We start from the raw sequence: 25,198 nt of genomic DNA, 5'->3' as shown, positions 1-25,198 counted from the left end.
CATCACAAACACACGCATCATTGTGCAGGTCTAAGATCAGTCGTATCTTTTAGATTGCAGTGGCCTCATTCAATAATACACTAATCAGAACACTCATTATTCCTTAGCTCCTGTTCATGTTTTATAATGTGTTTTCTGTGTTTTAAAATGAGAGAAATTACTTTGGAAAATGTATGGTTCTCACATAGGCAACACAAATATGAACCCGGTGTTTTATTGTCTAAATAAAACACTTTGAATTAGAATTTGAACAACACAAATGTACATTTTAAAAAGTAATCAGTTAAATGTAATGTTTTAATAGTTTTATAATACTTAAATGTTTTTTTCTGTTTTATGATGAATTGTGTATCAAATATTATAAATCCAGAATTTAGTTTTTTAGACATGCTTTCTGGTTATTAAGTTAATTAAGCTATTAATTAAACCACCTAATATGTATTTTTGTACAAGTTTGCTTAAATGTAAAATTGGATGTTGCACGATTCCAATTAATTAGACATGCATTTTGATTATTACAGATTAAATTAAAATGTAATTTAATTTAAGTAGACGCTTTTATCCAAAGTGATTTACACTGGATTCAGGCTAACAAAATGTGTTCCCTGGGATTCGAACCACCAACATTGCGCTTGCTATTGCAATGCTCTACCACTTGAGCCACAAGAACACTATTAATTAATAATTAATCTGATTAATTATTAAAACTGAATGGAAAACATCATTTGGGAGAAATGAAATAGAATTTGGGGAAAATAAAATACATTTGATTATAAACTTTTAATAAATTGTATAACGAAAAAGAAAGCGAAAATATTTTGGGGAAAAATAACTTCTATAAATGCAGGATAAAATGTTCAAAAGAATCTTTTTCTGCTGTAGCTGGACTCTCCTCCCGTGACCCCCGTGCCGCTCCCCATCTCAAGGGCCAGCAGCGCAGGTTCAACCCTCTCCTCCACCTCTAAAACCCCCACAACCCGCCGGAGGTCCCACAGTCAGCTGTCCACAGGTGAGCAGGCAGAGAAACAACCAACGGTCACATGACACAGAAATACCTGCTTACATAAGACTCTGTAAATAATCTGATATAATCTCATAACCACAGCCTTGATAATCATAGCCTCTGACAGTGCGTTGAGAACAGGTCACGCTATGTGAAGGGGACGTCTGTTCATTGCATTGTGACGCTGTAATTGGTTGGTTTCCAGATAGACAGGTAGACAGAAGCAGCCCATTGGTTGGGGACGGTGGGCAGGTAGGTGAGGTTTTATGTGGTTGGTCGCTTGGCATGAACCGCTCAGCATGGCATGGTGCCCCACATGTCACCTCGTCAACGGCCACCCATCTAACACTAACGCCTTTAACCCCAGGAAGCTTTGTGTGTGAAAGAGTGCGTGTGTAAAAAGTTGAGCTCAGCTGCTGTTTTGTTGTTGTGTCTTTTTAGTTTTGTTTGGCCTTGTACAAGCTTACTGTATTTGTCCAGTTGAGTTATATCTGTTGTCTTGTGATTTTTGCAACTGTGCACTGTGTTCACTGTTTGTCTGTGTTAGGTGTGTGTGTGAGAGCGAGTGAGTGGTGAAAATAATTTTAATGTTTAATGTCTTCACCTACAGCTCTGCTTTTGATTGGCTGGGCTGCACTGTGATGGTGACGGAGTAATGTTTATTTTTGTGACAAATGTTATTTCACTGTTGTCATGTGATGGTAAATGAGTTCAATACTGATTGCAGTAGCTCTGTTCTGAAATCTAGTGAGCGTGCGCACACGATTGATTTTGACCCATACAGTGTTTTTTTGGCTATTGCTAAAAATATATACCACAGTGACTTAAGGTTTTGTGGTCTAGAGTCACATATTTATTTTGTACATCATTTGCAACTGCTTTTTATCACTTAATTAGAAGCACCGAAATTAAAGTCTCATCAGGTAATGAAAAGTTGTACACACACTTGTGGTCTTCATCCTCACTTGAACACCTGGGATAAATACAGGAAATATGTCATATAAGTAGTATAGATGTGCCGGTATTCGGTAATGTGATATATCACGATAATGATATATGATAAATTGTCTTTATCTTTCTTTTGCACTTTAATCCATGTAAAACGTTTAACTTTATATATTTTTCTGTATTGCGTTATTGCATAGTTTTTTTTTTGTAATCAGAAAAAGTTATTAAAACTGTTATACTGTATTCTGATCACTTTTTTTTACAAAATTTCAGTAACATATACCGTGATAAAAGCATTAGCAATTAATCGCAACAGGAAAATTTGACACCGGCATATTCCTAATAAGTAGTTAAGTGATCAAGTGCAAAGACCGCAAGTTTGGGAATCAGCTCACTCTGCAGCCATATTTGCAATGCCTGTTGGGTATCCAAGAGCAAAGTCCATCTACTTAAATAAGGAATTCCTGAAATCCCAAAAACTGCTTGCCACACTCAAATTTAAATATTTCAAATCCGCAACAAAACTGAACTGCCCCATTAATGTTGTTTCTTATGCTGTGAAACTGGAGGTTTTCATGGAGAGTAATACAGAAGCAAGTTCATTTTGCGTTAAGTGGAAACTTTTCAGAATGCTTATGATGAGGTCAGAATTACCAGTATGTTCTCACAAAATGTATATAATTATCTACATAAATACATAATGCAACTGTATTCTATAACTCAAACATTCGTGTTTGAACCGACACCAACATGAATGTTCAGGATGAAAACTCGGTCGGCTTTTCGCTTGTGATTTTTGTTTTCAGACCGATGCAGTTTCACTCTCTGACAGTAGGTGGTGTTTATAGGACAGTAGAAATACAGCGTTAAACAAAACAGAGCTCGGCTCCAGATTCTTCCGCTGCCATTCACGATCGCGTAATACATGCATATGTATATGTAAGTAGGGCTGTGCAAAAGATCTAATGTGATTTTCATGCGCATCTTGTCAGTAAAGGCGCTCCTGTGATTAGTAGTATATCTCCAGCACGTGCGTTTACTGATGAGATGCACATGAAAATCACATTTGATTTTTTGCACAGCCCTATATGTCAGTGCCAACAGTTTTCATTTTGTCTAACAACATCAGCTCTGTGCATGTGAGCAAATCCGCAAATCTTATTGGTTGGCCAATTCTTTTCAGTGCAATAGAAAATAGATTAGAATACATCACAGTTTAAAAGAAAGTCGAAATAACTGCATGCCCTTGTCTGAATGGATACAATAACATTAATTCAAACTGTGTTTATCGCACCGAATGTGAACACCAAAACGTGTTTTTATCTGGCAGCATAATTAGGTTGTGTTTGTGTAGAAATGATCTGTCTATGATGCCATAATGTATGCAGCTTACTTGGTTTCTCAGCAGAGCGAGTGTTTCTCGTGAAGAATGAGGAACAAAATGACTAACTAAACCCCCGTTATCCGAACCGTAAGACGAGCTTTTCTAGACTTCAAAACATGGTTAAAAATAGTGTGCAGAAGTTGCAGTAAGATAGTATGTGAAATATAAAATATGGATTCTTCTTCTGTTGTTGTTCAGTTTTGTGGTTTTCATTGCAACAACATGCTTTAAGTCCAGCACTTCCTGTAAACTGGAAAAGCTTCATGAATTAGTCATGATTGTGTATTTATCACATTTTTCTCTTCGTTTATAGGACGAATGAAGTTGACAGCGTGAGGAACTCCTCCAAAGAGGGTCCATCCTCCAGACCTCTCGAGCAATCAGCTCCTTCTTGAACGAACCAATGAAAGACCTTGCTTGCTGCAGGGGAGGAGCTTAACCGGCAAATTAGGGTTGATGTTGGGAACTATACTGACTGAAGCGATGTTCCATTTGATCGGAACAACTAATGTAATTTTACATGATTGAAAACGATTAACACTCCCACTGACCTCTCGACAACACCTGCTGCCTCAGGATGAGAAGACCCTTCTGATAAGGCAAAGTATTTCTGGGCAATAACGCACTTTAGTCTAGTCTAGGCTGTCATTTGTAATGTTGATGTTACGTAAATGCAATTTGATTTCTAGATGCTTGAATGTACGTGTATGTATATATTCGTGTGTCTGAGCAAGATTTTACATTTTATTCCTTGATCTTGAAGAGATCTTGCTTTTCTTTTTCTTTTTTTTCTTCAAGAACAAGTAACACCCTATAAGCTTTGAAGATTTCTGTGTTTCATAGTGACAATAAGAAATAATGCAAATGTTCAAATCTCAGTAGCATTGTGTTTTTGTATATAGAAACTTGAAGGCCGTTGAAAGCCCGGACCGTCTTCCTGATCCATGCATGCGTTCAGTGCTCATTCATTTTAGGACAATCATTAACAGTTTTTGTGCAGTGAAGTCAAACCATGACGGTATACAGTGTTTGCTAAACAGAACGAGGACTAGATCTGTATATAGAGGTGCATTCCATGCGACCCCGGACCATGTGATCTGGAACGGTTTCTGGGGTCTTGCTTGCTTGTGTTCACATTGGTGTACGTTTGTATGCAGTTTTGTTTTTGTACACGGTTTTTAATAAATGCTCCAAACCAAATTTTGGGAGAAATGATTCCAGTGTAATTTTGCTTATAAAAAAGTTGTTGTTAGTTTATTGAAAATAAGGTGTTGCTTTTTTAAAGTCGTTTATTATTATATATTATTTAATATTATATATACACACACATTTTTTATTATTATTATTGGCTATAAGGAGTCTTACTGATTAACAATTTCATGAAAAAAAAAATTTGTTTTGTGCACTGAAAAATATACACAATTTCTGATGTGTGTACAGTATGTATGCAATTTATACTATATAAATCTATATTTTAAAAAATGTAAAAAAAAAAAAATCATTTTTTTTTCATTCTACATTCCAATTAATATAAATCAACCTGCAGTTGGGTTGTTTTGATTAAATAATGAAAACTTAAAAATACAGCTAGCTAACACAAAACTATAAAAACATAACACACAAAAAAAAAAAAGAGTAAAAACAGTGTTATCTGTTTTTGCAAATATGTACACATGTATATATGCACATATGTTTCTCAATACATATTATACATTAAAACACACATTTATTTTTATAGTAACTCAATCCATTTCCTGAGAATGTATGATGTAATTTATTATAAGAGGCATTTTAGGAACAACTTGTCACTTTACAAATATATACTAAGGCATTACAGTGCGTATGATTTTTACACTAGCTGTTTCTCACTCATCCACAGTTTATTTGCCAAATCAAGAAATGAAAGTGGCCCAGCACATCTTGCCAATTAAAGAAAAAAAGTATAAAGTATACCCAGTGCAATCAACCGTCCATATGTAAAAAAAAAAAGCTAACTTATTTACAACATGAGATGACCCAAAATGATGCAGACACATTCTTCAGCGAAAGGCAGTGTTCCATGTCTTACAGGGATGCTATGATGCATGTTATCAGATCAGCAGTGCAAGTCACTGACTGACAGGTCTTTACTGTTGAGTGTGTTTCAATGTGTGTGTGTGTGTTTATATACAGTGTATTTATAGTTTCTCAAACAGCAGGCTGGAGTTTGCTCATGTTTCTCTGATGCATACTGTGATGTCTGACCAGCTCATCTGAGCGGGAGAACTTCTTCTGACAGCTGGGCCAGCGGCACGTGAACGGCTTCTCACCTGACAACCATCAGAGAGGAAACACACAAACAAATTTTACTGCTGCGCTCCAATCAAATCAATGCATATGCAATAAATAGTTTTTGAGAAGTCTGGAAAAAAAAAGGCTTACGCACTTGTTTTACCTGTATGAGTCCGAGTGTGGGTCTTAAGATGGTCTGAGCGTGAAAACTTTCTTTGACATGTCTCACACTGAAAGGGTTTGACGCCTGCAGGAGCAAAGCAGGAGACGGCATACTTTATACAAGTGATGGATTCATGACCGCTGGAATTGGGGGGTCTCATACAAAAGTATTTGATCGGACAATAGTTTGGATAAGCCCCTGAGCGCAAGATGTGTTGCTAATATTCTTGGTCTATTTTTCCAGAAGAGAAATATGTACATTCTAAAGGCTTTTAATGCTAAACACTTATAGAATATGTAACATTTAAGAGTAAACTAAACTTGCAATATTTTTTTTATATGGTATACTGTAGAACAGCCATTTTAAATTTTGTTTCATATGAAGAACATTTTATTAATCTAAAGAACCTTTTTTTTCCACTATAAAGAACCAAAAGTTGATGGATGTTAAAGGTTCTTTATCATCAATGCCAATAAAGAACCTTTACTGTTATGAGTGTGGAATATGAATGACCTCAGACTGTTAGATTTCTGTCCTCACGTGTTTTGAAGGGCAGAGACGTGTCTAACCTGTGTGTCTGCGCTGGTGTCTCTTGAGCTGGTCAGATCTGGAAAACCTGCGGCCGCAGCCTGTGTAGTCACACTGGTAGGGCTTCTCACCTGTGTGTGACAGAAACATCACAGTCTGTGTTATTAGAGGACGGATGTGATGTGTGTGTGAACACGACCGGAGGCTCTGTCATTAACAGGAAGCTTCCACAAGGAGGCGCCGTTTGAATTGAGCTTTTATTTTGTTGTCATGCTCCGAGTGTCATAAATCATCGATTTATCAGTAAAACTGTACATGCCATGAGGTCACAAATTACTCACTCCAGATGTTTCTTAGCAATTCTGGTGATTCTTGAGCAACTGAGAGGATGCCCTTACAAAGAATTTGCTATGGTAACATTATTTCCACCAAAATATGGTACTATTATGGTAACCCCCATTACTGGGGAAGTCATGGCTTAGTAGTTAGAGAGTATGACTCCTAACTCTAAGGTTGTGGGTTCGGGCTGGCAATACCATGACTGAAGTGCCCTTGAGCACTGAACCCCCAACTGTTCCCGGGCGCCGCAGCATAAATTGCTTTGTGTGTGTGCGTCCACATATGGTGGCGTCTGTCTCACCTGTGTGTTTCCTGCCGTGCATCTGCAGGTGGGACAGTTTGAAGTATCTCTTACTGCAGCCGGGGTAAGAACACATGAAAGGCCGTTTCTCACTGCTCTCTGATGATTTAATGGAGGGAGCGATGCCTGGTACTCTCCGCACATCCTGGAGAAAAAAATAAAAAGAGAATAATTGGCAATCAACAAACTCTATTTGCCAATTCTTCTGCACTTCTGAGCCTTTGTTTGCTTTAACTTCTGCGTTACCAAAACCCCGGATGAGTTCTGCATCTGAACAAAGCCTCTTATCTTGTGGCCTGTTAAATATCAATTTAGCTTTTAAAAGCCTTAAGAGGAAAGCTTTAAACTAAAGTTATAAACATGCATACATGCACACCATTCTCTGGACAGTATCAGCTTTCTCAGGCTCTGATGGATGTTGATCCAGGCCATACAGACACTACAGACTGAAGCAGTAGCTATGTTTCCATCACCGTATTTTTATGCACATTTTGAAGTATCGCATCAGAAAAGAATGATGAAAGTGACAAATTTCCAACAACAACAAAAAAAAAATCCTTTTAATTTGCAAATAAGAAGTTTTTATGCTCACTTGAGTTGGTTTTTAACTTGTGTGCAAAGGGTTAATGCAAATAATGAGAGAAGGAAACACATTTTGCAAAAAAGTTCCTTAATACCCATCAAAAAAGTGACTTTGTGCGACGGGACAGCATCTCCAATCCTGTTATGGTTATTCTTAAATACCTGAGAATCAAAGTATTTCTGTATAATTGTCTTACACGACTGCATTCCTAAACAGCAGGCATCCTCCTCCGAAAGCAATGACCACTTTTTTATGTTTCGTCTGCTCGCTCAGGCACAGTTAGTTTATTATAAATAGAAAGTATTAAATTCAGTGGTCAGAAACCTCTCAGATTTCATAGAAAATGTCTTAATTTGTGTTCTGAAGATGAACAAAGGTCTTACAGGTTTACAACGACATGGTGAGGATGAGTTATTAATGAAAGAACTTTCATTTTTCAGCGCACTTTGTGGTCATATTATAGTGAGAATCCAGTCTGTGTGTGCACAGGTCAAATGGATATGAGTTTGTCTCTGTGTTTGAGTGTGTGTTTCTTGCAATCACCCACCTGTACTCCTCTGAACACACCATGTGTGTGTATGTGATACTGAGTGCTGCAGTTGTACAACAGCGGAGCTCCTGCTGGCGCTTCGGCCTCATAACCACCGCTGTGAATGGACACAAAGACAGAGAGAAGTTACAAAAACCACTCACAGAGAACAGAGAGACCTCTCAAACAAAGCTGACATATTATCTAGTGCGATGTAAATATGACCCTATAACCTATATATAAGATTCTCAGAAAAGACAGATTTGAACTGTCTTAATAGCTCTGCTATATATAAATCAGCTTTTCCTCCTTATTAACAAAAGGATGTTGTTATATCCAGAAATAACTGTGTAAAACAGCCTCAAGTGTCATAAATGAGAGCAAGGGGAGACTATTAGTCTGGAGGGGGATTTGTAGTGTGGGCAGTAACGGATGAAGAGCTGAAGACCTATAAAGCTTTTTCTTTGTTCGACTCACTTCACATCTCAAACTACACAATCAGCCATTGCTGGTCCAGTCCTCCCACAGCCCAACCATTCATCCGTTCAGTAGATAAACACCCTGATGGCATAGCATTGGGGGTGAGGAAGGTGAAAACCAAATCTTTTATCTGAACAGCCGGTGTAGATATTCTGTCCAGTGTCCCAGTCACCCACTCATCTGTCTATAGACATGCACATATTCACTCAATCACTAAAAAACAACACTAAATTCCCAAAATGCTTTTGGACTTGGCCCTTCAGTAACTCTACATCTCTTCATTTTAACATCTCTTTTTCCCTCTCACACACACAAAAACATGCTGTTCTGGACTGCCCCTCCAACACATCCAAGGTCAGACACTCTATCTGGCTCGGACTGGTTGACTGAGCAGGATTCTCTCCTATCTCCTCTGCTGTCACCGCAGCATGATTCATGCTCCTCTCTGTACTTTTGTTTCAAAGTGCTGTGTCACATCAGAGGACTGTGAGGCCTTCCTTCAAAACAGACACTAATTAAAATAGGGCAGACGACGGCAGAGAAGATGAGAAGAAAATGGGAAGAGGGGTGAGGGGGTGTAAAAATAATATTTTTGTCCTTCTGAAAGAAATGAAAGTTTTGTAAAGTATAGGACGGAATGGTATGGGAAAGGAAAGGAAAGGAAAGGAAAGGAAGCAAAAATATGGGAACAGTCAAAGAGGAAAGAGAAAGGAAAGCAAAGGAAAGGAAAGGAAAGGAAAGGAAAGGAAAGGAAAGAGAAAGGAAAGGAAAGGAAAGGAAAGGAAAGGAAAGGAAAGGAAAGGAAAGGAAAGGAAAGGAAAGGAAAGGAAAGGAAAGGAAAGGAAAGGAAAGGAAAGGAAAGGAAAGAAAGCAAAAAATATGGGAACTGTCAAAGAGGAAAGGAAAGGAAAGGAAAGGAAAGTGAACAGTCAAAGAGGAAAGGAAAGGAAAGGAAAGGAAAGGAAAGGAAAGGAAAGGAAAGGAAAGGAAAGGAAAGGAAAGGAAAGGAAAGTGAACAGTCAAAGAGGAAAGGAAAGGAAAGGAAAGGAAAGGAAAGGAAAGGAAAGGAAGGAAAGGAAAGGAAAGGAAAGGAAAGGAAAGGAAAGGAAAGGAAAGGAAAGGAAAGGAAAGGAAAGAAAGCAAAAAATATGGGAACAGTCAAAGAGGAAAGGAAAGGAAAGGAAAGGAAAGGAAAGGAAAGGAAAGGAAAGGAAAGGAAAGGAAAGGAAAGGAAAGGAAAGGAAAGGAAAGAAAGCAAAAATATGGGAACAGTCAAAGAGGAAAGGAAAGGAAAGGAAAGGAAAGGAAAGGAAAGGAAAGGAAAGGAAAGGAAAGGAAAGGAAAGGAAAGGAAAGGAAAGGAAAGGAAGCAAAAAATATGGGAACAGTCAAAGAGGAAAGGAAAGGAAAGGAAAGTTAACACTCAAATAGGAAAGGAAAGGAAAGGAAAGGAAAGGAAAGGAAAGGAAAGGAAAGGAAAGGAAAGGAAAGGAAAGGGCAAAAATATGGGAACAGTCAAAGAGGAGAAGAAAGGAAAGGAAAGGAAAGGAAAGGAAAAATATGGGGACAGTCAAAGAGGATAGGAGAGGAATTCTAATCATTTGTTCTTATTTTGAAAGCACAGGTGCTGATATGAGAGAGTCTGTACCTCTTTATGCTGGGTGTCAGCGAGCTGACAGGATTCCAGGTAACACGTTCCAACTGAGACGTCATTTGGTAGAGATTATCACTGCCAGGACAGAAGAGATAAATCACAGTCATGTGACCTCACTTTCACAGCTTAGCTTCTCAAAAAACATAATGCTTTTAAAAAGGGAAGAGGCACAACGAAAATAGGAAGGAGAAAAAAAGACAGAAAGAAATGTGAAAGAATGAGAATTTTGATTTGTAAGTCAATGTTTTTTTCATGCTGTTATTTTTCTTGTTCCTAGGCTGATTAGAGATTCCGTTTGTCAGCAGTGTGTTGTGCTGGTGTTTCTTTCTAATCATCACCACTGATTCATAACTGTTTTCTTAGGAAACTTGTTTGGCAGAGTGGAAACACACACATCGGAGTGTTTCACCACATGTTGTGAAGTCTCGTATCTCGGCTAGCTCTCATGTGGTCCTGGCTGGCGAGACGAGTGCCTGGCACAATCATGTAATAGTGTGATGACACAGAGAATTCTGGGTATTATGGGAACGGTTTGGAGAAATGATACTTGACTCATACGCTGTCTGTCCCTTTTCTGTGGGCTGAAGTAGCAGTTTTTGAAGGTCAGACAGATTCTTAGAGGTACCAGTACAATCAATAATCAAAATACACTATTATTTATTAGTAACAATAATAATGATGTTTAAAATAATAGTTGTCGTGGTTGTAGTAATTTAGTTAATTATTTATCCTTAAATACTAATATAATATAATTATCAGAAAATAAAGTTGTTGGTGTTACATTATTACTTTATGATTGGTTGCAACATTGCTTTCCAATAAATAAAGTGTTTCGTAATACAAGAGACCGTTTCTATGCCAAACACTGGTCAAAATAAGGTGGAATTTCCCTTTTCGCTCCCTTCTAATCTTACTCTATTGGCAAGAAAAAGAGGTTTGTGAGGTCACTGAAACCCACTGCAACAGTACCAAGTGAGTGAGTGGATTGTTTGTGATGGTTTCCAAAAGCACTGCTGTACTCCAGACAGCAAGGGCAATAATGGGGATGCTGCGATCACGTCTTATCAAAACTGGATGCCTTAGTTCGGGTTCTGTGATCTGCTATTCTCTAAACAACATGAGGGAAGTATTTGAAGAATGCACATTTATTCCTGTGTCACTGATGAAGAAAAGCTACATTTCTCTTTAACTGCTATTTCTTCTTCACCTTTCATTTAAGGAAACTTTTATCCATAACTTTTATTCGTTTAGCAAAGATGCATTAAATTGATCTAAAGTGACAGTAAAGTTATTCAATGTAACCATTTTTTAATTGGGATCATTTTCACAAAATAGTAAGCAGTACAACTGTTTTCAACACTGAAAATAATCAGAAATGTTTCCTGAGCAGCAAATCAGAATGATTTCTGAAGGATCACGTGACACTGAAGACTGGAGAAATGATGCTGAAAATACAGCTGCGCATCAAAGAAATAACTTACATTAGAAAATACATTCAAATTAAAATATTGATTTTAAATGATAATACTATTTCAAAAACTTTTGAATGGTAGTGTTAAACTTTATATAATGATATTCTGCTTTCCTCTCCTCACAAAAAAAGTTTATATTTTGAATACATAACTCTTTCTCTCTGTCCTCTCGTGTCTCTGGGGAGGACCAGGCAGAGAAGGGAAGAGGAATTTGGAGGAAACGTGCAGTAGATCACTTTGAGTGTATTCTGGCCTGCTGAGAGCTGCTGTGCAGTTTTTAACCTTTGTGCAGGCATCAAGACTCACTGCAGACTTACTCAGGATTTATCTGAGCCATCCAGACTGGGCCTCACTGACGCTCAATTTGAGTCACTCAGAAGCCAGAGGGGGCTGTGCCACGGCCAAGTCACAAATCAGCAATATACATATTTTACTTCTTACACTAATTAATGCGCCTTTTTAAAAAATGTTCCGAGTTCAATACAAGTTCAGCTCTATCAGCAGCACATACTGTATAACGTGCTGTTAATTACACAGAAAAGAAACAGTAATAACGGTATATAGAGATCTATGGGGCAAAGCACTGCATTGGAATAAGCATTACAAAATGCACGCTGTGTAACAATTTAACAATTATTTCAACCAAATATCAACAACTATCTGAATAGTTTTAGCATGTTAATGGACTGGACTTTGGGAGACTGCTGCTGTTGATGAGCCAGTATGAACTTTTTACTTCCAATAAATAGAGCGACTGTGAGCATGTAAGATATGCTGCTGCTGCTGCTGCAGGGATAAACACTCTGTAGCAGATCTAGACAGGTGGAGCTCGGGAAGGTGGAGGGTTTTAGAGTGTGAAAAGTAAATAATGTAAATGCTTGCTGCATGAATAGGCACTCATAAATACCATAGCAGATCTAGACAGGTGGAGCTGGGGAAGGTGGAGAGTTTTAGCGTGTGAAAAGTAAATGATGTAAATGATAGCAAATGATGTTACTGATAAGCAGATTGCATGTAAAGGACCAATTATAAGGCATGAAGATGTGAACAATGTGTACTGGTAATATATATCCAGTAATATATATGTAAACCCATACAACAACAAAGTATTATATGAAATGAGAAACCAGAAGCATATCCTTCTAGATCAGTAGTGCCAACACTAAAATAATAATTCACATTGTTGCTCTTAATTTCTTTTTTTGACTCCATGCAAGACCGTCATTATCCACAACAATATTTGAAGGCTCATAACCATTTCGGGGTTGTTTTTTCCCACTATTTATACTCCATTAAATATTTTAGAGCTTGGCATAACTACAAAAATGTATAACATGCCATGCAGTTATGATATTTTAAACATAAAATACTATATTAAAGGAGCCATGAAAGTGAAATTCTAAATATTTAGAGGTTATCAATAAAAACATACAGCAAGAATACTGAATGAATACTGAAAGAGGCCACACCCCTTGAAATGTGTGTTCATGACAGAGAGTGAAATTATCATCCTTTCAAATATTTGAACCTTTTTTTTATGCAAACAGAAATCTCTAGAAATATAATAGATCTGAAAATGCATTTCATGATCCGTTTAAATCCTGTCTAAATGTAAATAATTTTAAGTCATTTTGAGCAACTTCTTGAGCCCCCTTTCTGAGAAACACAGATTTAAACAATATACAGCTTAATATCTCTGCTTTCGAACCCTCCAGAATACCTTTGAGATTTCTGGATGTTTTTGCAGACTTGAGGGACAAGCAGAAATAGTTTTCTGTGGCACGTCTCAGATGCTGTCCTTAGATAATATCCAGGAATATTTTTTTTCAACAGTTGCATAAACAATTCAGTGTATTTTTGTAACTTCTTGTAATTCGCGTCTGCTTCCTCTATGATGCAATTTATTGCACTTTTATTGTTATTATTTCATTCATGATGAATTACACTTCGGATTTTTTAACTCAACAATTAACTCGATAATAACTCAAGTAAATTCATATTTAGCAAATCACTTAATGCTTAACTACGTCTCTTATTACACTTATAATCAACGGTAAAGAAGGTACCTGTTGAAGCTATTTGTCAGAAGCATGGTCTGACTGTCCGGAGGACTGTGGCACCCATAGACAGGCGGTGGGACGGAGTACTGCTGCTCACCTGCATATTCACAAAAAGAAAGCAGATATTACAACACTCAAAAAGCACATATATAAGTAATATCTGAAAGAAAGTCCTCTTCAAAGACCTCATGCTTCAGTTTTCCTGTTTTCAAGTGAAACAAAGTGTTTTACAGCAGAGCTAACAGAGAGTACGGCCTCATCTTTACTGCGGTTATCCAAACAGACCATCCAGCAGTCAGCAGAGTTTCTGAGAGCACTCTGTTCATTTCTTAGAGAACAGACAGGGAATCAGTCCCTCGGCAGCACTAAACATTCTTCTCAACATCCACAATACTGCTTCCTTCTCTCAGCTGCCCGAAAAAACGAGTGGCAGTAATTTATGATAGCATCATTTATGCGTAATGAACTTAGAAACGGTTGCATACAGTGTTTTGAGTGTTCGAAAAAAGAGAGCAATGCGAGAGAAAAAAAAAACATGCCCTCCATCTGACACTTAACCTCAAGATGATCCGTGTGATCTCCAGATAGATACGCCTCTTATATGTCATACTATACTTAAATACACACTCACAAATCCACTCTATTCTACATAGCTTTAGTAAAAAACAAGTACATTTTAGCATAACTTTAAAATGAGATTTTTGTAGTAATACACTTCAAAACAATATATGGACACTTTTTGGACTATTGCATGAAACAAGTACTTTAAGTATTTTTTATTTAATTAATAATATATATTATCTGCAAGTGTTATTTTTTAATAAACTTGTAAGATTTGAAGTACACAAGAAGTACACTACATTAAGTACAAGTCAGCACACTTGTTTTTCATAATGGAGTGCAAAGCATTTAAAGGTGAGGTGCGTGATATTCGTAGCTCCGCCTACAGGCTCACCCCATTGGCTGAATCTGTGTAGCTGTGTCAGACTGGTCAGGATGTATTTACACTGTACATGGAGATCAACCTGCAAATGCTTTACTTTGGCCTGATCATTTATTCAAAGGCATTTACTGCTTTACATGCCACACCAAGAATATATTTTTACTTACCCATGGTGCTTTGGGGGGACATGGGGTCCTCGTGTTTGAAGGTATTGTTGGGGAATGGTGGAGTGTGGTGAGCAGGTGTGTGTCCATAACTGGGAGCTCCATCTAATGCTACTGTACCATAACCTGAGAGAAAGAGACAAAGAAAAACAGAGAATGAATTAGTCATTTTTGTTTTCATTGAAATCCACCTTTTCTCACTGAATGCATCTCAGCTGACTCTATTTACTTTTTTAAGAAGTGTGTATTGTTCTTTGTTTACAAGTGCTGTAAAACTTTTTAATGCAAGTAATCATTGGAAAATGACCTAATATAAACATAGAAAATGTAAAATGCATTAAACATACATCTCTCTCCAACAGACTTATAATTCATCTGGTCATAAACCTGCTTAAGACCAATAAGCTTATGCAATGAATCAATTTGTCGTTGTGACCTAAAGTACATCTAAAGATGAACTGCAGAAGTAGATATGGAAATCTTTGTACTGTACTGTATATTTAAGCACACTAACATCAGACATTTGTGTTGTGAGCTCTCAGATTTAAAGGAGAGAAGCTCTTCAGGATGATCACAGTGCTGCAAGCCATCAACACACAGAAAAGTGAATACAGACACTGTATTAGACTTGTTTTACATGTGCAATAATTGTTGCATGAAATAAATGAATGAAGTCCAATCTTAATAAGCCATTGAGCTATGACACTACAGAAAATGGCATTTCATGTTACTAAAATTTAAGACTTTTTTATTTTTATAAACACACTCTCCAAAAAGTTTGTCATATTTATTTGGTTGGTTTAATGTAAAATACTACTTTAATCCTTTAAGAGTTTCGTTTAGAACATCAGCTGTCAGAGCGTCAATATTCTGGTTTCCCAAATGTTTTAAAGAGGTCAGAAGTGCCCTTTAAGATCCAAGACGTCTGTCAGAGCTGACGCAGCACATATCAAAACCTTTATGCAGAATCTATTTCATTAAATCATCGAAAACTGAGCACAATGGAAAAATAAAAGGTCAGCTGAATAGTTGGCTGTATTTTTTTACGTTCAAATCAAAAAGTGTATTTGATTTTCCTTGGTTATCAGATACTGTATGAAATTCTGTACCAGTCAGAGCTATATACATCACCTGAATAAATAAGCTTTCCATTGCTGTATGGTTTGTTAGGATAGCACAATATTTGCCCGAGAAACAACTATTTGAAAATCTGGAATCTGAGCGTACAAAAAAATCTAAATATTGAAAAAAAAACGCCTTTAAACTGATCCAAATAAAGTACATAGCAATGCATATTAACAATCAAATAAGTTTTGATATATTTACAGAAGGAAATTTACAAAATATCTTCATGGAACATGATCTTTGCTTAATATCCTAAAGGTTTTTGGCATAAAAGAAAAATAAATAATTATAACCCATACAATGCAACAAATATACCCCAACGACTAAAGACTTTTGTGCTCCAGGGTCACATATGGTTAAAATAACTTAAGAATTACAATAATTATAATTTGTATATTTTCTTTTAATGTATAATTAAATGTATTATTATTATATTTATAATAAAATATACAAAATAATAAGTATAACAATAATAATAATAATAATAATCCATAATATTCAAGTGTAACATGAATATTTAATTCAAATGCATAATTAATGCAGTTTTCAGAAGTAATCATTTGACAAGCGATCCTCTAGAAGTAATTTAGTATCAACAGCTAATTAAACACCAGCTTAATGCAAAACCTCAAACATCTCGTGTCAACTCTGAAGTTTGGTCTTCTTTATGAAAGCAGAGACAAACTTAGAAAAAGGTTTTGTGGCTCATGACAGAGCGACCGAGAGCCACGAGCGGGACGGCTGTCTCACCCTGGGAGCGCGGGGCAGGAGGGCTGTCCATGCAGCCAGGCAGATAAGGCCCGCTGGAGAACATCCTACTCTGGCTGGACGGAGAATCGGCAAACGGCCCTTGCATCCCTGTCAGCTGCCCCGAGAAGTGCACGGTGAAGGCCCCCAAACCGCAGTGTGGATCCTCGTGGGAGTCTGTGGGCCCCCAGCCCGGCTCCTGTTTGATAAAAGAGTGGGAGGGAAGAGATCCGTACGGGGAGGCAGGGTGAAAGTCCAGCATCGGTCCCCACTGCGGAGCTCCGCCGACGGGCAGGGAACAGTTTGCGTTCGGGACGGCAGGAAGCAGGGTGCTCAGGTCTCTGATGTCCGATCCCATCAGAACACACGGCTCTGTCAGCATTTAGGAGGATTTTATTTTTTCCAACACCCTTAAATATCTGCAGTTCAAGAAGAACCTGCGCTCAAAGCTACAGGAGAAATCTAAATCTCAAAGAAAAGAGCCTGAGGTGGTCCTAGCAGTCCTAGCAGTTTCTCTGCTTCTGAGATGGAAAGTGTGTTTGGAGAAAGCTGGAGTAACTTCACTCTTGTACATTTGTCTGGGTCTGTCAGCTCTAAAAACCACCCCACCATCTCCAGAGGAGGAGTCAGAGCTCGGGGTTGTGAAAAAAGTCACTTCTTCTTTACCTTACTCATCTTTTACTTGAACAGCGCTTTCAGTCCTCCTCTGACTAATGCCTGGACGTGTGTGCATGAATCTGAGTGCGTCGTGTGTGGGTGTTTGTTTGTTGTCTAGTTAGCATGAAACCTAACTGTGTAAATGATGTTCCCAGGGAACTAATTTCACTCGAATGTTTATTTTATTAAAGTTTTAAAAGTTACACTATTAAAAAAAGAAAGGTTCTTTATTGGCATTGAAGGTTCCATGAATTAACTATGAAATCCATGGAAATGTCCATTGCACAAAATGTTCTTTATAAGTGAAAAAACCGTGAACCGTTAATTGAAAGGTTCCTTGGGGAACCAAAATGGTTCTTCTATGGCACCGCTGTGAAAACACTCTTTTTGAACATTTATTAATTATATTATAATTTATTATAACATTATATTTAGTAAGTGTGTATTGTAAGCCCACTCGTTTCACCATTTGCCTTTCTTTTGGATCTCAAATGTGAGTGCATTATATGTTTAGAGTGTACTGAAATGAATGCAGATAAGGGTCTCCAACTGAGGTGTTGACTCTGTGGGTAAGTATAAATGAATGCTATCTAAGGGATTTGTGCTGTCAGAGTGAAGATTTAATTAAACTGATGGATGTGCATTGAGATTTGGCAACACTGTTGTGAAATACCAGCCGTCAGTTGCCTGTTTGAAAAAAAAAATAAAACATGTGAATGAGAGGCAAAAGGGGAATTTTTAATTCTTGTTAGTAAAAACGTGATATGGCATCTAAACACTTAACCCTTCTGCGGTCTTTGGTCACTTCTGACTGGAGAATTTTACTTTTTACATTTGTAACTATTAAACCAACATCGATGGTTTTTACATGATCCAGGATCAGTTTCATCAATTTGTAGACTTTTTACGAGACATTTGTGTAATTAAAAGGATAAGTAGTAGTTAATAGTGTCTTACTGGTCTCTATTAAAAAGCTCTCCATAAAACAAACAAAACGAACAAACCAGTCTCCTGGAACCAATTACTCAGGATATGTCTCAGTTTGTTCTGGGCTTAGGTTCAGTCCAGATGAAAAGTGACATACAGTGATTCTGATGATTCTGATGATTCTGATGATGGTGATGATGGGGGTGGTGTTTGAAGAAGGTTCAGTCCAGTAGCCATCACCCCTTCTTTACCTTTTCACCCATGGACATCTGGGTGACATCTCTGACCTCTGCTTGCTGAGAACTCTGGAGGTGTGTGAATCCAGACGATTCCTCAATCTATGCATCATCTGCTTTATAACAGCCAAAAATATTGGGGGAATTCCTCACTGGAGACATGAAAAGCAGAATCCAGATTTCACATTGCATTTGTATACAATTCATTCAGCAATTCAGCAACATTATTAAAGTTTCAGTGTGATGTACTTGCCATCCATCACTAAAGCTTCATTATTGATTAAATGCAACATAAAGACTGTCACTGGACTGTATCATATATACTAAATTGAAATTGAGCTGATTAATGACACCATTGCCTCAGAGCTTCTTTAGCTAAATTTAATTCATTTAAAAATTAATGAACTTGGAAACATTGACAGTCATTGAACTAAACTGAATCAACATTGAAGTAAATTGAGGTGAAAATGAGAACTGCCTTTTGTAGAACTGCTTTACAGCTAAAAGTGCAATCATTTAATAATCATTTAACCTTGCCACTCTTATTTATTCAGTGTTTATTACTGTGAAGCTGCTTTGAAACAATGTATATTGTGTAAAAAGGTAAATAAATGTGACTGTCTGGGGGGGTTGGCATCATCTCTTCTCAGGTGTTCGGTCATCTCAGGTCTTTGTAACGGCTGGATCCAGACTGAAGCTTGTGGGATTCCCAGTTACCACAGGATGCCAGCAACAGACAAGAAAATAGAGAAAATTATCATTTCTGCTGTTCCAACAATACAAAAAAGGTCTGTTCAAGTACACAGCAAAAGATTAAAAATGTGCATTTGATCAGATGAACTAATCCCGTAATTTCTAATAATATTACCAAGGGCCATCATGTTCACTGAAAATAGCAGAGGACCTAAGACAGATCCTTTTGGCACTCCATCCTTTACTGGATTTAATTGAGATGATTGACTGTTTAGACAAAGTTGTAGTGTTCGGACAGGTCGGATCAAAATCATCTTAAAGCCTTTCCTTGAATAACTGGGGAGTTTTGTAATCAATCTATGAGTATGCCATAATCTATAGCATTGAACGCAGCACTAAGATCAATTAAATCTAGCAATGAGAGGCAGCCTTGGTCTGATGAAAGAAGCAAGTCATCTGTATTTTTAACTAGTGTAGCTTCTGTGCTATGATGGGGCCTGAAACCTGCCTGAAATTCTTCATAGATTTCATTTTTTTGCAGGAAGTAAGTAATAACAGAATTTCATTTTGGGGTGAACTATTTGGTTGTTTTTTGAATAACATTTAAAGATGTGCTGTAACATGAAAAATGTGCCGGCTGAAGTGGAACTGTTATTATATTCACCATGTAATACAGCCTTTCCTATTTTATTGCTTAATTACACTAAGTGGAGCTCTTGGGAATAACAGTTATGTAACAGTTGACAGCAGAGGCCAGTGAAAGGTAAGAGGTCTCAAAGAGGTCAACTGATTGAATAACAATGTCACAATTCCCTGTTCACTTAGTACAGTAGAACAGATGACATTCACTTCATTTAAGACGTCCAGGAAAATGACAATTATTTTCTTAATCCTTCATAAAATTAATTGCTTGTGGTATTCCTCATTTGTGAGTCACTTTGGAAAAAAGTGTCTGTTAAATTAATAAATGTATATATTACAAGTGTTAATCAAGTGGCAAATGCAACGTATTTGAAAAGAATGAACTGATACTGTTATTGAACCGAACTGAATCAACATTGAATTGACACTTGAGCTGGATAATGCATCAGTTCTGTTGACATGCTTTATGGTTGAACTGAACCCGTTTCAAAACTGATGAATTTTGAGACACTGACACTGTTATTGAACTGACCTGAAACAACACTGAACTAAATTGAGCTGAATAATGAATGACTTTTGTCTTCTGTTGAGCCACTTTACAGCTGAAATTGATACAACATTAACACTTGTTTACTACTGTGAAGCTGCTCTGAAACCATCTGTATTGTATAAAGTGCTAGAGAAATAAATGTGACTTGACTTGAATTTACAACCTGTCCTCCAACCAATACGCTCGTATAGGTCGTTTGTCTAAATCCCTGAAATACAACCCATAAGACCATATACTGCAAGTGCGCCCCTATCGGCAAAAGGTCGTTTTCATATTAATGTTTTGTACTCTTTTATTTGCACTTTGATTTGGGTTTCATGTTGCTCAGTTGGTAGATTATTCGGAACGGACATGCACGAAAATGTATATGCTCAATATATCATAATTTAGCATGATTCCTGCGAGGGTCAGGTTTAGGGGTGGGGTTAGGTGTGGTCATTCGAACTAATAAGCCACCTAGTAAAATATGTAGGAAATACTGTGAGATCGGTGTAAAAAGCCCACCCATTGCATTTAAACAAACGTGTGTTTTGATTGGTAATGACGTTATACGTCATTTCATGGCGACAGACGCAACGCGATACTGTCATTATTTTTCCGCCCGCTAGAGGGCGCTTAACTTTTAAACGTAAATATAGGTCATAATAAATGCTTGCACAAACAACCTATATGGTTGTTTTTTTTTAATTTAATAAAACGTGTTGTTGTTGAATTTAATAAAACGTGAAATTTTTGCACCTAAAGGAAAGTTACAGAGAGGAAATGATCAAAAATGCTAAAAACTGTACATGTAGTTAAACGTGACGAAATTCAATTTCACACAAACCCTTGTACATATTTCTGTGCATGAAACATAAGTGAAGATTAGAAACATTAAACAGAAACATTAAAGGGGTCATAACTCAAGCCCTCCCTCCACTTCTGCACTCGTGTGTGAAAGCTTCTAACACGGTGATTTCCCATCCATTCACATCACACTGAGAAACACTGCCAGGACTCTGTCATCATCGCAGTCTCTTTCCACAGTTCCACAGGATGTGTTAAGAGACTTGTTTTGCTTGTCTATCACATCACTAATCGTTTTTTTTTCTGTAGCGTTAATGGGCACAAATATTACAACATCTCTAAAATCAAAATCACATGTCACACTTACCGATATAAGCTTTGTCCTGTAACAGAGGAATTACCCTTTTCAAAAATGCTGCAAAGAAGAAGGGAAAACAGAGAAAATGGAAATTAAGGAAGTGTAGAATAGGCTAGGATTTCATAATCCAGTGACATTTACGGTCCACAAAGCCAAAACAAATGTGGAGAAATAACTGGTCATTTAAAAAACAATTCCCATAATGAAAAATATCTAGTAGTGGTGCCTGATAACTATTAGTACTGCTTATTTTTAAAGGGAAAGTGCACTCGAAAAAATGAAAATTCTGTCATTAATTACTCACCCTCATGTCAATCAATTAGGTTCATCTTCGGAGCACAAGTTAAGATATTTTTGATGAAATCTGAGAGCTTTCTGACCCTCTGTAGACAGCAATGCAACTGACATGTTCAAGGCCCAGAAAGATACAAAGGCCATCATTTAAAAAATTGTTTATTAAAATTGTTATTTTAAACCCAGATTTTCATTCACATGTAAACATTGATCAATGCACATGCATTCTGGTGTGTCACACATTGAGCTTTTTTGATATATGAACAAAAGCTTACATGATTGTATCTCTTCAGAAGACTTGGATTAAGCCACTCAATTCATATTGATTTATTTCACGATGCCTTGAATGCACTTTTTGATGCATTTGGTTGGAATAAGCTTTCAGTGGAGAAACATAAACCAAAATTCTTTCAAAGATTAATGAAAAACACAGATTTAGAATGGTGTGAGTAAGTAAATGATGACAAACGTTATTTATTTTATTTGGTGAACTATATCTTTAAAGAGACCGTAACGACTTTTAATGCATAACTCATCCCGCTCAAGTTTGTGAACATGAGTGACATCACAAATCATGTTCCTTGTTGGGGAAAGATTTACTATTACTCTTCTAAAATACCAGATTTGTGATTTTTGGCTCTTGGACAATAAAAGCGGGAAAACTCAACAGACTGAGGGAAGAACACAAAACACATCAAGAGACCTGAATACAGTTGAGAGGGCTCTTTTGACTTAGGTTATAAGCAACCACCCAGAACATACATGAAAACTTCAAAAATAGAGTAGCAACATCTTAGTAATTACAGATTTAACTTAAATTACTTAAAGAAATTATAATAATTAACTGATTATAATGGTAAAATACCAGCCTAATACCATCAAAATAAACTGACATAAACTTTGACTTTTGTGGACCTTTGCACACGCATAGTCACTGGATTATGAAATCCTAGCCTATTCTTTGGAGCCCAAACACTTCCTTAATTTCCAGTAACACAGGTGGTACTGAGAGCCCCATAATGAATCAAAGTTCATCACAATTGTTTTTGCAATGTGCATGGTCTCATACACACAACTACAAAACATCATCAACACACATACCACTTTAACATCCATGGAATCTTTCTATTGCACAAAATGTTCTTCAAGAGTGTAAAAAAAGTTCATTAGATTATACAAATCTCCTTCACACTAAGCAGAGATGGTTCTTTTAAGAACTGGGAACTATTATTGTATGGCATCACTGCAAAAATCCCCTTTTATTTTTAGTGTAAGATTTAACATAAAACACATATGAACATAACTGATGAGGAAAAAAATAAAACCATCTGTCACAGTGAATTCTGGAAACATTTTTCACTGTAAATTATGAGATTACTTGTTTTATTATTTTAATGTAAACCTATTTAAAGATATACTACAGTTCTTCCGTATATAGTTATGGAATTTACTGTTAACAAATTTACCATAGTATGCTTGAAGTCTTTAAAATGACAATCATTTTAGTGCGATGAGCAACTGGTAAAGAATTCATTCAGAAGGAATCTATTAGCACAGACAACCAGAAAAACTAACACTGGCTTAGTGTCACTCTTTGGCCCTTTTACAAATACACCTCATCAAATAAACAATCAAATGAAACCCCACCTAGGATTAAACATTGTCACTGATCCAAGGTGATGCCTCCCTGATGGGAATGTGCAGAAATCAACTAAAACATAAAAACGGGGAGGGTTTAAGGAGGGTTTTCTCACCAAATGTATTTCAAAGATATAGTGGTTCTCAGTGAGTGATTTTAAACATCCACAAGAGTTTGTTTCTTAAAGTGTGCTTGGAGCTGACCTGAAGATGGTTAATAGGATGAGTGAGATGATCCAGGGTCTACCAGACCGAAGAGAGATTACATCTGCTCAGAGATAAAATCAGAGTACAGTCAGCACAGCAAATAGGGAGGAGGCTCCCAAAAACAGAAACACAAATCATTCAAGCTATTACTCTTACACTTATCAATACATCTCCTTCCATCACATGCTCCTCTGTGTCATGCTTTATATATATGTGTGTGTGTGTGTGTGTGTGTGTGCTCTTGTTTTTGTGACATAACAGGACATAATGGGTATGACACAGGTATTACAAGGAGAGGGTGACTTATGAGGACATAACCCATGTCCCCATTTTTCAAAACGCTTATAAATCATACAGAACAAGTTTTTTTGGGAAAGTAAAAATGCACAAAGTTTCCTGTGAGGGTTAGGGTTAGGTGTAGGGTTGGTGTAGGAACATATAATATACAGTTTGTACAGAATAAAAACCATTACACCTATGAGATAAACCCACTTTTCACAAAAACAAACGTGTGTGTGTGTGTGTGTGTGTGTGTGTGTGTGTGTGTGTGTGTGTGTGTGTGTGTGTGTCATTTTTATTAGTTAGTAATATTTCAATATTGTTTATACAGTTTTAGTTATTTTATTTCATCAAGTTAAACTGAATGAAAATGGGAAATGTTGCTTTGGCAGCTAGCTGTAATCAAAAAAGTGTTTGTTTTTTTTGTTTTTTGCACCCTCAGATTTCATTGTTTCAAATAGTTGTATCTCCCCCAAATATTGTTCTAGCCTAACAAACCATAAATTAATAGAAAGCTTATTTATTCAGCTTTCAGACGATGTATAAATCTTGTTTAGAAAAAAGTACCCTTATGACACATATATGAACATTTTTGTTTTAATTCATATATGGAGATTTTATATATGTAGATATTTGAGGCAGAGCAGACAGCAAAACTGAACTTCAGAATGAAAGGCATGCATATCTTCATATCCGTGGGGTTAGCTGAGTGTGAAGCGCCTGGATCTTGTTGTGTTTTTTTTTTTCCTTTAAGCATGTTCATCATCAGGCCATTTTAGCTTTTTGGTAAAGCCTGCTATCTGTGTCTCTGCAACAGCAGGTGCATGTGAGTCAGTCCACAGAGGCCAAGAGGTCACAGATCAGCTGTGTTACAGTAAAGAAGTCAACATATTTACCGTGGCACACCCAGCACACAGAGTATGAGACATTCAATGAGAACTCGGACCAAAAAACCATTCCATGTGATTTCATCACCAAATATTCTAAACACAGTGTTGGGAAACAGTGGAGGTTAACAGATCACTGATAATCACCATGGCTTTGTGCATTGTGTATTTGATATATATTTGAATCTAAACAGTCCATCCATTTGGACTGCAAAGTTTAACATAAACAAAAACTTAATGTGATGCATATCTGGCAGTCATATATAAATCAAACAGGTTATTATTTCTGTAATACATTGTAAAAATACAGAATACAGAAAGTCAAGTCAACATGTTTTTGTTATTTACCTA

The 25,198-nt window shown here is 36.9% G+C and overlaps 2 protein-coding genes across 12 annotated transcripts in view; one reads left to right on the top strand and one right to left on the bottom strand.

The window, feature by feature from the left end:
- The window catches only part of kifc3 (kinesin family member C3), a 42,747-nt gene extending 38,204 nt beyond the window's left edge, over positions 1–4,543 (top strand). For 8 of the 10 annotated variants that reach the window (XM_026288009.1, XM_026288005.1, XM_026288000.1 and 5 more), the window contains 2 exons: positions 883–1,009; positions 1,209–4,543. In XM_026288009.1, coding sequence (XP_026143794.1) covers positions 883–1,009; positions 1,209–1,402 — 321 coding nt within the window. In that variant the 3' untranslated portion in view covers positions 1,403–4,543. The remainder of the gene's footprint in view (positions 1–882; positions 1,010–1,208) is intronic. The other 2 variants (XM_026288002.1, XM_026288003.1) reach the window with 2 other exon arrangements.
- Positions 4,544–5,040: 497 nt separating this feature from the next.
- Positions 5,041–17,418, bottom strand: LOC113118661 (Wilms tumor protein homolog). 2 transcript variants are annotated; one of them, XM_026287998.1, is made up of 9 exons: positions 16,697–17,418; positions 14,825–14,947; positions 13,721–13,811; positions 10,177–10,257; positions 8,068–8,167; positions 6,938–7,082; positions 6,339–6,428; positions 5,761–5,853; positions 5,041–5,644 (listed from the first exon to the last, which is right to left on the bottom strand). In XM_026287998.1, the coding sequence occupies exons 1-9, from the start codon at positions 17,073–17,075 to the stop codon at positions 5,523–5,525; spliced, it is 1,224 nt and encodes a 407-aa protein (XP_026143783.1). In that variant the 5' UTR covers positions 17,076–17,418; the 3' UTR covers positions 5,041–5,522. The 2 variants fall into 2 exon arrangements, with proteins under 2 accessions (XP_026143783.1, XP_026143784.1); XM_026287999.1 differs by having other exon boundaries at positions 5,523–5,644; positions 5,770–5,853; positions 16,697–17,075.
- Positions 17,419–25,198: the final 7,780 nt, after the last annotated feature.

This window comes from Carassius auratus, chromosome 18 (assembly GCF_003368295.1).
Source record: "Carassius auratus strain Wakin chromosome 18, ASM336829v1, whole genome shotgun sequence".
Lineage (NCBI taxonomy): Eukaryota > Metazoa > Chordata > Actinopteri > Cypriniformes > Cyprinidae > Carassius > Carassius auratus.
Note: the sequence above shows the minus strand (reverse complement) of the source record. Positions and strands in the feature narration are given on the sequence as shown.

Coding starts and splice junctions, on each gene's coding strand:
- LOC113118661 (XM_026287998.1), bottom strand. CDS start 17,075: ATGCTGACAGAGCCGTGTGTTCTGATGGGATCGGACATCAGAGACCTG. Junction 8,168..10,176: donor CTGACACCCAGCATAAAGAG/GTACAGACTCTC, acceptor GTCCATTCACAG/CGGTGGTTATGAGGCCGAAG. Junction 5,645..5,760: donor GACTCATACAGGTAAAACAA/GTGCGTAAGCCT, acceptor GATGGTTGTCAG/GTGAGAAGCCGTTCACGTGC.